The sequence below is a fragment of the Drosophila serrata genome, unplaced genomic scaffold (assembly GCF_035046125.1).
Source record: "Drosophila serrata isolate PLE 108 unplaced genomic scaffold, ASM3504612v1 contig_276, whole genome shotgun sequence".
In the NCBI taxonomy this organism is placed as follows: Eukaryota; Metazoa; Arthropoda; class Insecta; order Diptera; family Drosophilidae; genus Drosophila; species Drosophila serrata.
The window spans coordinates 8,748,771-8,762,776 of NW_028257174.1; the positions used below are offsets into that span (position 1 = coordinate 8,748,771).

Sequence of the window (14,006 nt, forward strand, 5' to 3'; positions counted from 1 at the left end):
TATGCATATATATATATTTATACTCTATTTGCCATTATTTGTCACTTCTTTTTTCTTTAATTTTTTTTTTTTGACAAATTTGCTGGCTTGTCTGTGAGTGTGTGACGGTGTGTTTGAGGGTGTTTGTATGGGTGTGCCTGTGGTGTGTGTGAGGGTGTATATACAGCATGACTTCAAGGACTGACAATATCACAGAAAGGTCAACTTGTATGTTACAAAAATAGTTCTGACTGTGCGAATGAAGTTTATTCTTAAGAAACTAAAAACAAAATCAAAAAACTACTACCCTAAGGTCCTTAAAAAAATGCCCAAAAATGATAAATTAATCTATTTCACAAAATAAGAGTCCCTTCTTTAATAAAAAGCTTACAAAGCTCTAAATAAAAGTTGCAAAATAAATTAAGAAAGTATGAATGCTTGGCTCTGAAATATGTACACTAATTATTATCAAATCAAAAAAGTCGGTCCATGAGAAGGGACACCAAAAAATTTATTTGCAAATTTATATAGGTGGGCGGGGCAAACATTTTCGTACAGCCGAGCATGCATAAGCAAATATGAAAACGCAGGATAATAAAGCGGCTAAAATGAAAGTCAAATTCAAAATTAAAATCAAAATGAAGATGAAGTTTCTTGAGCGAAGCGCGCAGCAGCCCACAAAAAATTATGTTGCCTACTTTAAAGGGCTGTGCTGTCTCCCTGTGTTTGTGTTCGCTTAAGTGTCTTTAGTGTGCGTATATGTGTATTGGTGAGCGAACACGCGTGTCCTTCTGTGTCTGTGTGTGACGTTGAAATGCCGCCGTGGCACAAACGCAAATGCAAACACAATGCCAATGATAAATGATTGTTTTGGCCAAGTTTAAAATCTTTTGTCAGCGGCCGACAAACGGGTGCACAGTGGCGGTCAACAAAAATAAACAACCAAATTGAGTTTGTACAAAAAAAGAAACTAACTTCGATATTAATCTTTAAATAGATATTTTTTGATATTTTCATAAGTCAATTTTTGCGACAAATCACTGTTTAAAAAATCCATAACTAAGCAAAATATTTATTAATTTCAACTCGGAAAGCGTTCCTATATTGGTTTTTATTAGTTTTATAAATCTGCTTACTAAATTTAACATTTAAAAAAATTCAAATTTTTATAGATTTTTTTTTAATTTTAACGATGTAACCCCTTATAAAATTTTCAGATTTTTGAAAAAATGTGCTTTTTGCCCGAGATAGCTAGAAAGATTTGCCTGTTAATGCTGATCAAGAATATATATGATTTATAGGGTCGGAAATGATTCCTTCACTGATTTTAAAGCTTCTGACTGAAACTAAAATCCTCTTCAAGGGTGCAAAAATTATAAATGAATTACTGAAAGTGTACTCTCCTTAAACGGTATAAAAATGTTAATTAAACTATATTCCAGTCACAAAATAAATCACTAAACGTACCACAAGTTTAAATATTTTAAGGAAAAAATTATTAGGGGTCTGAGGGACAATGGTACGTATACGTGATATTCTGTCAGTAAGGGAAATATTACGTATACGTAATTTTTTATTTGTATTGGGTTTCAAAGCTTAAAATATTAAAAAAAATGCATTAATTTCAATTCGGTTAATAAATCTGCATACTAAGTTTAACAATTAAAAAAATTCAACATTTTGTCGATTTTTGAACATTTTAACGATGTAACCCCTTATAAAATTTTGGGAAAATGGTCAAATTTTTTTTTTTTCCCGGACATGGTCAGATCGATTCAGCTGTTGATGCTGATCAAGAATATATATGATTTATAGGATCGGAAATGGTTCCTTCACATCGTTTAAAGCTTCTGACTGTACGTGAATTGGCCCACTGTGCAAGCTGTTTTCTGTTAGTTTTTTTGTTTTCTGGCATCTTCCTGGTGCTGTCAAGAGCACAAGACGGCTGTTTTTAGAGCCACAAATGGGCCATTGCCCAGCTGGAGGAAGGGCCAAGGACCAACGACCAAGGACCCAGAGCCAGCTGGGTTCCTGGTTGACTTACTGACTAACAGGACGACGGACTTCATCAAATTGACGGTGCTGAGGCTCTTGGATTTTATATGCAAATGGCGAGGACACGGCGAGATTTCAACACCAGAACCAGGTTTAACCAGGTTATCTTCGTGTCTGTGTTGTATAGTGTAATGTAAGCGTACTGTAGTGTAGTGTATAGTTTTTTGTGAGTGGCTAAAAACCAAAAGCTAAGCCATGGAACCAAAAAGCGAACAGCGGGGGGATTGAGAAAGCAGCCAGGCAGTTGAAAAAACTCAGCTCAAAGACTCGGCTCGGTTAGCAGCCAAGTTAGCACCACAAAAAACGTTAAAATAGAATCAAAAACAAAGAACAAATTATAGAAAACCAAAAAAGGAAATAGAAACACAAAGTCGGGGGTTCGAATCGGAATACACGATACGAGTATAAATATGTACATTGCCTAAGGATATGTACGAGTATGTGCCTAAAGGTATGTACGATTATGTATGAGATTCAGAGAACCGCCCGCAGACAGAGGCCAACACATGGCATTCCCCACGTTTTTTTTTTTTTTGGGGCTCGGTATCAGAATCAGAATAAAACCGAGCCAGAGCTTGATCCTCCAACCTCCGAGGAGCTACTTACGTGATGGGATAGACCAGTCCGTCGGGCCGCTCCATGGTGCAGCGCTGCCGCAGGATGCCCTCCCACAGCTGTACGCCGATGATCCCGAAGATGAAGAACACGAAGAAGCACAGGAGCAGGACATTGCCCAGCATGGGCAGCGTGTCCAGCAGCAGCATCACCAGGATCCTCATGCCTTTTTTGGGGGGTGGCGAGGAACATTAATATGTGCGAAATCAATATGGTGTTTGCATCCTTACTGGGTATGCGATTGATGGCTCTCAGGGGACGCAGCACACGTATCGTCCGGATGGCGGTCAGATTGAGGTTCTCCACATGCATCACGTACTCCAGCAGGCCGGCCAGGACGATGAAGAAGTCGAGGCGGTTCCAGGAGTCCGCCAGGTACGTGTTCTTGCCGCACATGCCCATGGCCACCATCTTGATGGTCATCTCCAGGGCAAAGAAGGCAAAGATGATGTCGTCGAAGATCTGGAACGAGGCCAAAAAAAAAGTTAAAAGATTTCATTATTATTTATGAGCAGATGGAAAAGAAAATCAATACGACCACATATGACCCTTATTCTACACACAAAATGAATATACATAGAAAGAAGCTAAGAGACTTGATTTTTCAATTCTTGATTCCAAGCAAATTAGTTCCTTTTGATCCTTTTACTGTTGTTTCTGATTTTCCTCCTCCTTCAGCCTTGATTTGACCTGATTTGTCGTGCACCTCGAAACCAATTCGATTAATGAGCTAACGAACTAGCGAGAGTTGATCAAATTAAAATTAGCAAGCCGGGCCAGGACCAGTGCTAGTCGGCAGTGTGAAGCTTTGCTTACAAGGACACATCAGGATCAGGCGTCACCCACATGCACACGAAATGAGTTTGCCTTGACAACATCATCATCATCATCGCCATCATCATCTACGCTTCATCATCCTCATCGTCCTTGCCGTCGTCATCGTCGTCGTTGTCATCTTTTTCGTGCACCGCCTTGTGTCAAGTAATTTTGGTTCCCTTTGGGGGTTGAAGGAAGACGACAAGCAGAGCAGGAAGGACCAAAGGACCAAGGACCCAGGACCTGAGACGATGTCAGGTTAAGGGATAGGGGACTGTAACGCCCACTTATGTCACTGCGACTGTGGCTGCGGCTGTCGTTGTCATTTTGACTTTGTGCTGTGTGCCAATTTGGCGATGCCTCCTCTTGTCTTGTCCTGCTGGGGTTCCTTTCTCGCTCTCCAGCCACCAAACTCCGCCTTGTCCTGGTGTCCTGGATCCCCGCCTGTCGTTTTACTTTACACTTGACTGCGGCCAAAATGTCGCCCGACTTACATATCATTTACAAGCATTTTCGCACGTTGGCCCGGCATCCACTCTATGCTCTGTAATTGCCTCACTGAACACCACATCTTTTGGTTGTCTCAACTGCTCCCTTCTTCTTCCTCGAAGTGGAAGTGGTGCCGCCTAATGAGCCGAAGTGCCTCGCCTGGATGTCATCAGCCTGGCAGGAGGCAGTCAGGAAGTGAGCCAAAAAATTGCTTTAATAAATGGCATTTAATGTGACACCGATGCTGACAGGCCCACCTGGGGAGGCGGGAATGTCCAGGGGGAGAGTTTGTACCACCTCCTGCCAGTTCCAGGTGTCTTCTTTTTTTATTTTGTCATCAACCTAATCTTTGGTCCATCTTCGTTTGATAAATGATGGAGAAACTAATTTGCATTGGACAAGAATAAAGTCCCTTGATAAGCCTCTTATCACATATTATGTGGTCAAACTTAATTATTTTTTAATGCTTCCCGGATAAGATACAGTATATTGAAATATTTAAAGACTATGGCAATGTGATTACTCACCTGAAGGATCTTGCAGCGATTCGTGACACAGGCATCGTCCACGCAGGGCTGGTACATGCCCAGGGTGATGCAGTTGAGCAGGATGACCAGGATGGAGACGCGCTCGAACCACGTGCTGGTCCCAAAACGGAGACGAGTCCATATCTAGTTAAGTGACAAACCAAGAAAAGGCAAACAGGGTGGCCTAAATGGTGATGGCAAAAGGGAAAGGGCCTTGTTGCCTACTTTTCTGCGCTGATTGAAGGCGAAGGCAGTGGAGTGAAAAAAAGAGGGAGGGAGCCCAAAGGGGGCGTGGTGGATAACAACTTGCAGTTGCCTCTAATGCGCACTCAAGTGCTTGTCAACTTTCCCCGACTCCCACTTCCACTCCGCTCCTTGCTTCTCCGAAAGGACCTGCCCTGCCACCCTCCTCTGCGGTTGATGCTTCTCGGATCTCGTTTGGTCTCGGTTTTGGTTTGGTTTGGTTTTTGGGTCGAAGGGAGGGTCTGAGGACTCGAATACTTTGGATTCTAGATTCCCAGGCCAAATGCAGCAAATTGATGACAGTTGGCAGCCAGCTCATAACACTCGACCCGAGTGCGTTGACCAAGAAGGACATTTACGAAATGGCAGGACGAGCAGCTGGATAAATCACTGCCTTAAGCTAACGCTGCTGCAATTAATGTGTGATGAAAGGTATTGGCTTTTACGCTACAGAAATGAATTCATAAAGTTTATATAGCTTTGAGATATTGGTATTTAAAAGAAAATTTCATCCAAGTATACAAGAAAAATGTCCCCCATTTGTGATTCTATCGAACACTTCGCCAGTTGGCTCTCCCTTTGAATATTTTCTGTTAGTTTCTTGTCGCCAGTGCCCTTCACAAATACAACCAACAGCGGCATGCAGGCACTCGTCGTCCTGGCACTTGTCGCCTAAAAGCCTCGCCGCCGCTGCACTTTGCTGCCTCGTCCTGGCAACCCAACTCGAAAACACACAGCATACACATAACACTCGTCCAAGGACGACAGCTGCGAACTGAGAGCCGAGCGGAGAAGAACTGGGCTACAGGATTTCAGCTGGCTTAATGCATGGCCAAATGAGCGCCAAGGACTCGTTCCTTCGACGCGCAATTAAGGATCGAGCACACGCGCAAAATGGCAAAAATGTTTACGCTATTAACGCACAATTAAAGATAAAACGTGGCACACACACAAAACTGGCAGGCAGGACCTACAACAGAAACTCAGCCGCAAAAAGGGCAATTCATTAGGGGGCAGAAGGGAATTGGATTCGGATTCAGATTCAGATTCAGATTCGGTTTTGGTTTCGGTTTCGTTTCAACAGCGGCATATGCAGGCAGGCAAGCTGAGGGTCAGCTAGAATTGGGTCCGGTTTGGGTCATAAAAACAAATTGTGAACCGGACAGGCGGCACAAAAGGCACCACCGAATGAGGGCGGAGTCTGCGGAGCTCCCAGTCCCAGTATCCCCTGCCCGGATAAATACTGCAGCAGCACAAATATGCGACAGTAGTGCACGGAGAGAAAAATTCTGTTTAAGCACTTGGAGAATTTTGGAATTTGAGGTGAACTCTTTGTGAAGGCTCGCTTGAACTCAAGAAGACCTGAAATATTCGGATTTATTTAATCGATATTTATCAATACTATATAATATAACTGCCAGAGAAACGGTCGTTGAGTGTAGAGGATCACTAAATATCTTTCAACTTACTACTTAACTATAAACAGTAAGTAACTATAATCAGTAAGTATCAATGTACATTACGTAACTATGAACAGTAAGTATCTTTGACCAGTAAGCAACTATGATCAGTAAGTAACTATGGGCAGTAAGGATCTATGATCAGTAAGTATCTCTGACTAGTAATTAACTTTGAACACTAATAAACAATGACTTGCAATTTTTGTAGCACAACACATTTCTGAGACTTGGCCGGCAGCAGCCACTTCGTTCCGGGGATGTTAAAACCAGTTGGGAATCATATGCATATGAATACAAACTTCGATGTGCCGATGTTGTTAGCTTCCTATCTTGTTTATGATGAATCACATGTTCCAAAGGCCATAACTAAGCCAAAAATTCATTAATTTTAATTCGGAAAGCTGTTCTATGTTAGTTTTTATGTGGTTAACAAATCTGCATACTAAATTAAATATTTTAATAAATTAAGATTTTTGTCGATTTTTGAAAATTTTAACCCCTTATAAAATTTTCAAAATTTTGAAAAAATTTAATTTTTGCCGGACATAGCTTGATCGATTCTCCTGTTGATGCTGATCATGAATATATATGGTTTATAGGGTCGGAAATGATTCCTTCACTGATTTTGAAGCCTCTGACTGAAACTATAATCCGCTTTAAAGGTGTAAAAAAGATAAATAATTACTGAAAGTATAATCTCCTTAAACGGGTTAAAAATGATCAATTTAACTATATCCCAGTTACAATAAATATCACTGAACGTAACACTAGTTTAAGATAGTAAAAGTAAAGATTATCCGGGGTCTGGGGGACAATGGTACGTATACGTGATATTCCATGTTGGTTGGGGTAATATTACGTATACGTAATGTTGTATTTGTGTTGGGTTTCAAAGTTTAATAGTTCCATAGCTAAGCCAAAAATGCATTAATTTCAATTCGGAAAGCTGTCCTGTGTTAGTTTTTGATAGGTTAATAAATCAAAAAAAAAACAAAATTTTTGTCGATTTATTTTTAATTCATAAAATTTTGGGAAAATGGTCAAAATTTTGTTTCTCCCGGACATTTCCAAAAAGATTCGCCTGTAAATGCTGATCAAGAATATATATGGTTTATGGGGTAGGAAATGATTCCTTTAGTGATTAGTTAGCTTTTGAATGAAAATATAATACCCCGTAAGGGTATATAACATATAAAACTGGTATAAAATATATTTAAAGAGACCTTTCTAAAGCTTGTATATCTGCCTAGGGAATAGTCTATAGAAATCTTTAAATAATTATATATATGTATCCCATTTCTGAGTCCTCCAATTTTCCTTAATTAGATTTTGGTATTCCCTAATTAAATTGTATAGCAAATGGCTTATCACAAGTCGGTTAGATTTTATTTCCCTGTAACGACAACCGCGCCACCGACCCTGGCGCATTCAATTCATTCAGCTGCCTTCGTCAAAGGGGGGCGTGGCGGTTCAGGTGAGTGTGCCTGTGTGTGTGGGGGCGGGGTGGACCGTTAAAGTCGGGACCCCGGATTTTTGCTCGCATTATTTTTGATTTGGCAACAGCAATGGCCCCCAAACCAACAGTAAACAAATTAAGTCGAGCGTAAAGTGGGCCAGCTGGGGGCCGAAAAGGCGGCGTGACTGGGGACGGTAGGCGTGGCACGGTGGCACCGGGGGACGCATGCAAGCGTACAGAAATCGCAACAAATTAAAAGAGCCGCAAACAAAGCGAGAGCCGAAAGCAAAAGCCGAATAAGATGACTGAACATGCCCCAGAGAATGCTGAATGCTGAATCCTGAATGCTGAATGCTGAATACTGAATGCCGCCGACCTGCGACTGGCTGAATGGCAAATAACGAACGCGAATGGACAAAAAAATAAATAAATATATAACAAATAAAGAAAAATACAAATATAAATAAAGGAGAAGGGAAAAAGAACAGGAGGGCAAGCGAAAAACTTGAGATAAATTGGCCACAACACAAGTTGTTGTCAACGGAAGCGATCAATTTAATTGGTTTTTTTCAACATCAAATGGCCTTCAAGGATAGATTTCTGCAAGTAAAATATATAATTGCTAGTAAAACTTGGTAGATAAAGCAAACAATATATGATACTGATGTTGAAATATATTAAAATTAAAACCACATTAAAGAGAGTGGAAATCAGGTGAAGATCTAAGCCCAGAATTACCTTAATTACTCTTTTTTTTATTAATTTACAAGAGAAAATCATTTTAGAAATCGTATTAAACTCGTAATAAAGGGTTTCATGGCCCTGGACTAACACTCAATTGAATTCAGGCGCTCTTTCTAGGTATTTAAATAATAAATAATAATAGTGAGAGCTTCTCTATTCAATCCTTGGCTATTGGCTATTTTCCAGTGGCTGTTCACCATTCATACGAATGACCACAACGACCTGTTGTCCGTCCATCAAGTCCAGCTGTCTGCCCTGCTCCACCTTATGCAGGATGAGAGGCATTTGTGTAATGAATACAATGCACGTACTCGGTGGCGGTCAGCGAGGCTAATGGGTATTGCCAGGATTCCACTGCCGCTGCTCCACTTGCTTTTGCTTCTGCTTCTCTGCTTTCTGGTTCTCTGTCATAATTAGTTATGGGCGTGGCAGGCGGTTTCGCATTACCTAAAGAGCGTCCTGTGTCCTTTGTCCTGCTCCCCCTGCATACACCAATGCTAATGATGCCTGCGTGTCCGAGAGCTGCCTTGTGGTCCTAATGGCGACCGCACAAGGATGCAGCAGGTCCTGACCCCGACACTCTCTCTCTCTCTCTCTCTCTCTCTCTCTATCTGCACGTGCCGCATGTGCCGCGCTCACATTTCACGCTAAAAGCGCCGTAAAATGGCGGAGACAACTTTTGGCCGGAGGTAAGCAGCCCCGAAATGCATCCACACATGTGGCTAAAATGCATCACTAATTTGGCAAGTGGAAAGTGGCAAAGAGGTGAGACAAAAAAAAAAGGATTTACCTAAAAGCCTAAAATATACACGTATTCAATCACATTAAGAAGGAGGTAGTCCCGCCACCAAGATGTTATTATCCTTCTTCGAAAGCAAAAAGGGATATTCGATATTGATACGCAAGGCCGGCAGGCGACGCTGCGGCGGCTTCAAGTTTTTGGCAAATGATGGCACCGCTGACCTCAGCTGCAGGCGAGGTCACTTTCCGCACGTCTGGGTCACCAACACACACGCACACCGATGGGCGTCGCCAGCGGAAACGGGAGCGGCAACGGAAACGGAAACGGAAGTGGCAAGTAGAAGCAGGGGCTAGGGCCACAGCTTTAGGGGGAAAAAGTCAAACTTAAATTAGTTTAGTCAGTCAGTGAGACGAAGCGATTGCAGGCCAAGTTGCACCGCAAGTCAGCCACAAAATCCCCGAACCCTTCGTGTCTCCCTTCAGCAGTCAGGAGCCAGAAGCCAGGAGCCAGGAGCCTGTAATTGCCGCTGGGGGAGGCATCGTAAACTTTGACAATAAAATCCATAAAATGTCAGCAAAAGATATAGCAAACAATACAATGCGCAACACGCGAAGGCGAACAATGGCGCAAATCAAAATTTATGGCAAACAATTAAGTGGCAAGTATCGAGAGACCGATTACGTACTTGTGGCAGCGTTGGTTGGTGACTGTGGTACTGCGGCACATCAAGTGGGTAATCGCAGCCGTCAGCGCAGATTTCGAGCTAAAAATATACATAAAGGCAGCCATCGCCTCATACCACCATCTATCAGTGGCACTTCCTCACTTGACTGAGTCGACGTTCTAAACTCAATTATCATAATTTAACCGCCATACCCGCCAAGTCGTGGGCATAAATAAATATCAACGTCAGTCAATTTTAATTTCGCTTCGAGTGAAATGTGAAGTGAGCGCCAAGAAGTGTGCAAAGCGATTTTTCATGCACATGTGCCACATGCCATTGAAGTCAGCAGCAAGGAGAAGGAGATGTGCCAGATAAACAACATTGGAATCGCCAGGATTGTCATCTTGCTTCCGCCTCATTCAACGCTATATTGTATATACAGACATACACACACGTCCTACTGATTGGCGCACATTATCCCCGCAGAAGCCTGGAAAATGGATGGGAAATATGGAAAACAAGTCCACGGAAAGATCCGGCGTTGGCAACTGGGACCGTCACCGACAGCACAACACAGAGAAGAGGGGACATGGCACGACGGGACGAGATGGGACACATCCTGCCACTGGCACTGTTACTGTTACTGGTTCCGTCTCCCAATGACGATGCCCATTCAGATATTTATTATTTATGCGCAACGAACTCAAAAACACATACGCAGTGGCTGCTGCTGCTGCTGTTGCCTTGCAACTGCTGACATTGTCGCATGAATTTTGCAACAGGCAACAGGCTCCGTCAAATGAGAAACTCCAATCGAACAGGAGATACCTCGTCTTTGCATAGGACAAATGTCCTTAATTAAATTAGATAAATTAAGCTTGACTTGCTTTCAGAAACATGGGGAGTCAACCTGTATGTCAAAGTTAATTGAAATAAATGAGAGTGCTTAAGAAAAGGTAAATGTTAAAAGAAATATTAAAGCCTAAATATATCTTGCTAAAAAATAATAAACCCCAGCCATATTTCTCTATATATTTTCAACACACTCCATATATTTAAATACTTAATATTATGCATAACGACCAGCATCAAGAGCCTTTTCCCACGGATCACAACATGCGCCTATTAATTATTCGCCTCATCCGACATGCATTCGACGTCAGTAACTTCCAATCGAGTGTCCTTAGGCCCATTAAAAAAATACAACGAAAAATGGAAACACACAACACAAAAAAATAAAAGGGTATATAAAAATGTGGAGCGCATCAAAAAACAAAAAAAAAATCAATAGGCTTACAACGCACATCCTGTGAAATGTGTGACAAGGACACTCTCTCCAACATAGCCGCACCCAGGGGTAAATTGCCAGCGAAGGACAATGGCAATTAGACTCCGCTTTCCCCATCCCCACCCCCTTTCCCTTTAGTTTTGTTTGTGCAAAGGATATGGATTGGTGATGAGCATCAGGCACCAGTTGCGCGGCCGGGTATACTGCGTCAGCGCCTTCATGGAGATCTCGGGGAAGCCTGGATAGGGAAGGTTCGGTTCGCCGGATGAGCTCGACGAGCTGGAATCCGAGGTGTGCGAGGAGTCACCATCGTCGGAGCTACAGCTACCATTGCAGCTGGATGCGGTGGAGGAGCTAATGGCGCCGCTACGACTGCGACTGCGGCTGCGTCCACGCCCATGTCCATGTCCTGAGGCTGCGGCGGCGGCTGCGGTGGCGGTGGCATCGCTGAGCGAAGAGGCGCCACTGTGACGACGGCCAGTGCGCCGGCGAGGCACCTGCTCCGGCCGCCCGTGACGGTCATGACGATCATGACGGTCATGGCGGTCATTACGATCGTGACGATCCTGGCGCTCTTGACGTTCCTTTCCCTGATAGCGCCGCCTGGAGTCTGCCGATCCTGAGGCATTCGAGGGCTGACGATGCGATCTGGCTGGTATGGATTTCGCATTCGCATTCGCATTCGCATTGGCATTGGCACTGGAGGAACTGGTTTTCCGCAACCGATGGCCACTGCCAGCGGCACTTCCGGTTGCGGTTCCGCCGCCAGAATCGACGATCACCGTCATGGGCGGCTCTTCGTTGGAATGCATTTGACTTAATCTGTTGCTGGATTTGTTGTTGCTGTTTTTGATCTTCGCGTTGCTGTTGCTGATGTTGCTGGTGGTGCAGGTGTTGCTGTTGCCGTTGCTGATGCTGTTGCAGCCGTTTGTTGCTGCTGCCACGCGACGTCGCTGGCCATTCCTAGCTGATGCTGCTGCAGTTGTGGCAGATGCTGATGTTGCCGATGTTGCTACAAGAGTTGTTGCTGCTGCTTCTGCTGCTGCTGCCGGCTGTGGCAGCATCTTCCTGGGGGCCAACTGTAGAAGCTTTGGTCATTCCATTGCCTTTCCGATTGCTGCAATCAAAGGGAGAGCGAAATGGGAGGGGAAATGTTAGAGATAAATCTATTATTAATGATTTATTTTAATGGTTTTACTTAAGAACTAAAAACTAATTTATTTTCTGTTCGATTCTCTTGCTTAATGAGCTCATTTCTACGCAATTTTATACTCGTGCCGACAATTTTTTCGTTTGGTACGTGCAAAGTTTCGGGAATTGATTTTTAATGCGATACTTGGCGTCCCTCAGGCAGCACACCCTCATCAACCCCCCTGGCAATATAATGAAGCCAAAACATAATTTATACGCACGTGCGTTGCTTTTTGTAAAACTTGTGTATGTGTGTGTGTGTGTGTGTGCTTGGAGTACGTAAAAATAATGAGAAACACATTTTGTGCCCACAGACAAGAAGTGTAGCATACATTTAAGGGCGCCAGAATTAAGAGGGCTCCCTCGTGCGTATGTATGTATGTATATGTAGATATGTAGGTGTGCTCAATCATTAATTACGGCACTCATCAGTGTGTGAGAGTGTGCGTGTGTGTTCACCCCTAACACATTAACGTGCCAAAAAGTGCTTTGTTGTGGTTTTCCCCAACCCAAGCGAACTGCAATTGTGTGAAAATTGGTTTATCGATAGGCTTGGCAAACAAAGACAGAGCCAAAGAAATGGCCACAAAGGACTCAGACCCAGATCCAGACCCAGAGGCCTCAGGAAGCCAGACAGACGCCGCTTTTCGCTTTTTAGGCCATTGAGATGTATGCAGTATATATATGTATATACATATAAACCCGATATAGAATCGATTGGGTAAACAGCAAACTTGATTCAGCGCTTACACTGCCGGCTTATCAAACAATTTATCAAATAAATAGAAAATATAAACTAGTGCCGGCAGGAGATAAATAAAAAGCAAACATTAAGTGGGCGCCTGGCATTTTAAGTAAATGCTGCAGCACTCTACTTGTCCATTAGCGATAAGTTCAAACTGATGAATGGGTTCAGTATGTACTTTATGGAATAGAATATGCCATCTAAAATATTACCATTTATTTATATTTTATATTTTTTTTTATTATATATTATATATTATATATTATATATTATATATTATATATTATATATTATATATTATATATTATATATTATATATTATATATTATATATTATATATTATATATTATATATTATATATTATATATTATATATTATATATTATATATTATATATTATATATTATATATTATATATTATATATTATATATTATATATTATATATTATATATTATATATTATATATTATATATTATATATTATATATTATATATTATATATTATATATTATATATTATATATTATATATTATATATTATATATTATATATTATATATTATATAAAAATAAAAAAAAGCCATACCTTAGCCAAAAATCAATTTCGATTTCGAAAGCTTTCCTATATTAGTTTTTAATAGATTAATAATTTTGTATGCTCAGTTTAAATTAAATTAAAACTTTTTTGTATCCCCTTTCATTATTTCAAAAAATTAAAATGTTTTTCTTCGCGAGATAGTTAGAACGATTTGCCTGTTAATACTGATCAAGAATATATGTATATGGTTTATAGGAAATGACTCCTTCACTTATTATCTAAGTTGTGAGTGAACATATAAAATATATGAACTCAAATTTTGGCAGTTAAATTAATATATTTTATTTATGTTGTTGTTGCAAATTTAAAATTGTTTTCTTTTGTTTTTGTTGTTCTTGTTGCTGCTGTTGTTGTTCTTTTATTGTTCTTTTCTTGTTGTTGTTGTAGGGGCTGTGGT

General features: G+C 41.4%; 1 protein-coding gene across 15 annotated transcripts in view; it reads right to left on the reverse strand.

Annotated features, from left to right (window-relative positions):
- The window catches only part of Ca-alpha1T (Ca[2+]-channel protein alpha[[1]] subunit T), a 132,532-nt gene that overhangs the window by 35,267 nt on the left and 83,259 nt on the right, over positions 1 to 14,006 (reverse strand). For all 15 annotated transcript variants that reach the window (XM_086836173.1, XM_086836170.1, XM_086836176.1 and 12 more), the window contains exons 4-7: positions 11,238 to 12,195; positions 4,482 to 4,593; positions 2,880 to 3,111; positions 2,641 to 2,815 (exon numbers count right to left, since the gene is read on the reverse strand). In XM_086836173.1, the coding sequence (XP_086692299.1) occupies positions 2,641 to 2,815; positions 2,880 to 3,111; positions 4,482 to 4,593; positions 11,238 to 12,142 (1,424 nt within the window). In that variant the 5' untranslated portion in view covers positions 12,143 to 12,195. The remainder of the gene's footprint in view (positions 1 to 2,640; positions 2,816 to 2,879; positions 3,112 to 4,481; positions 4,594 to 11,237; positions 12,196 to 14,006) is intronic.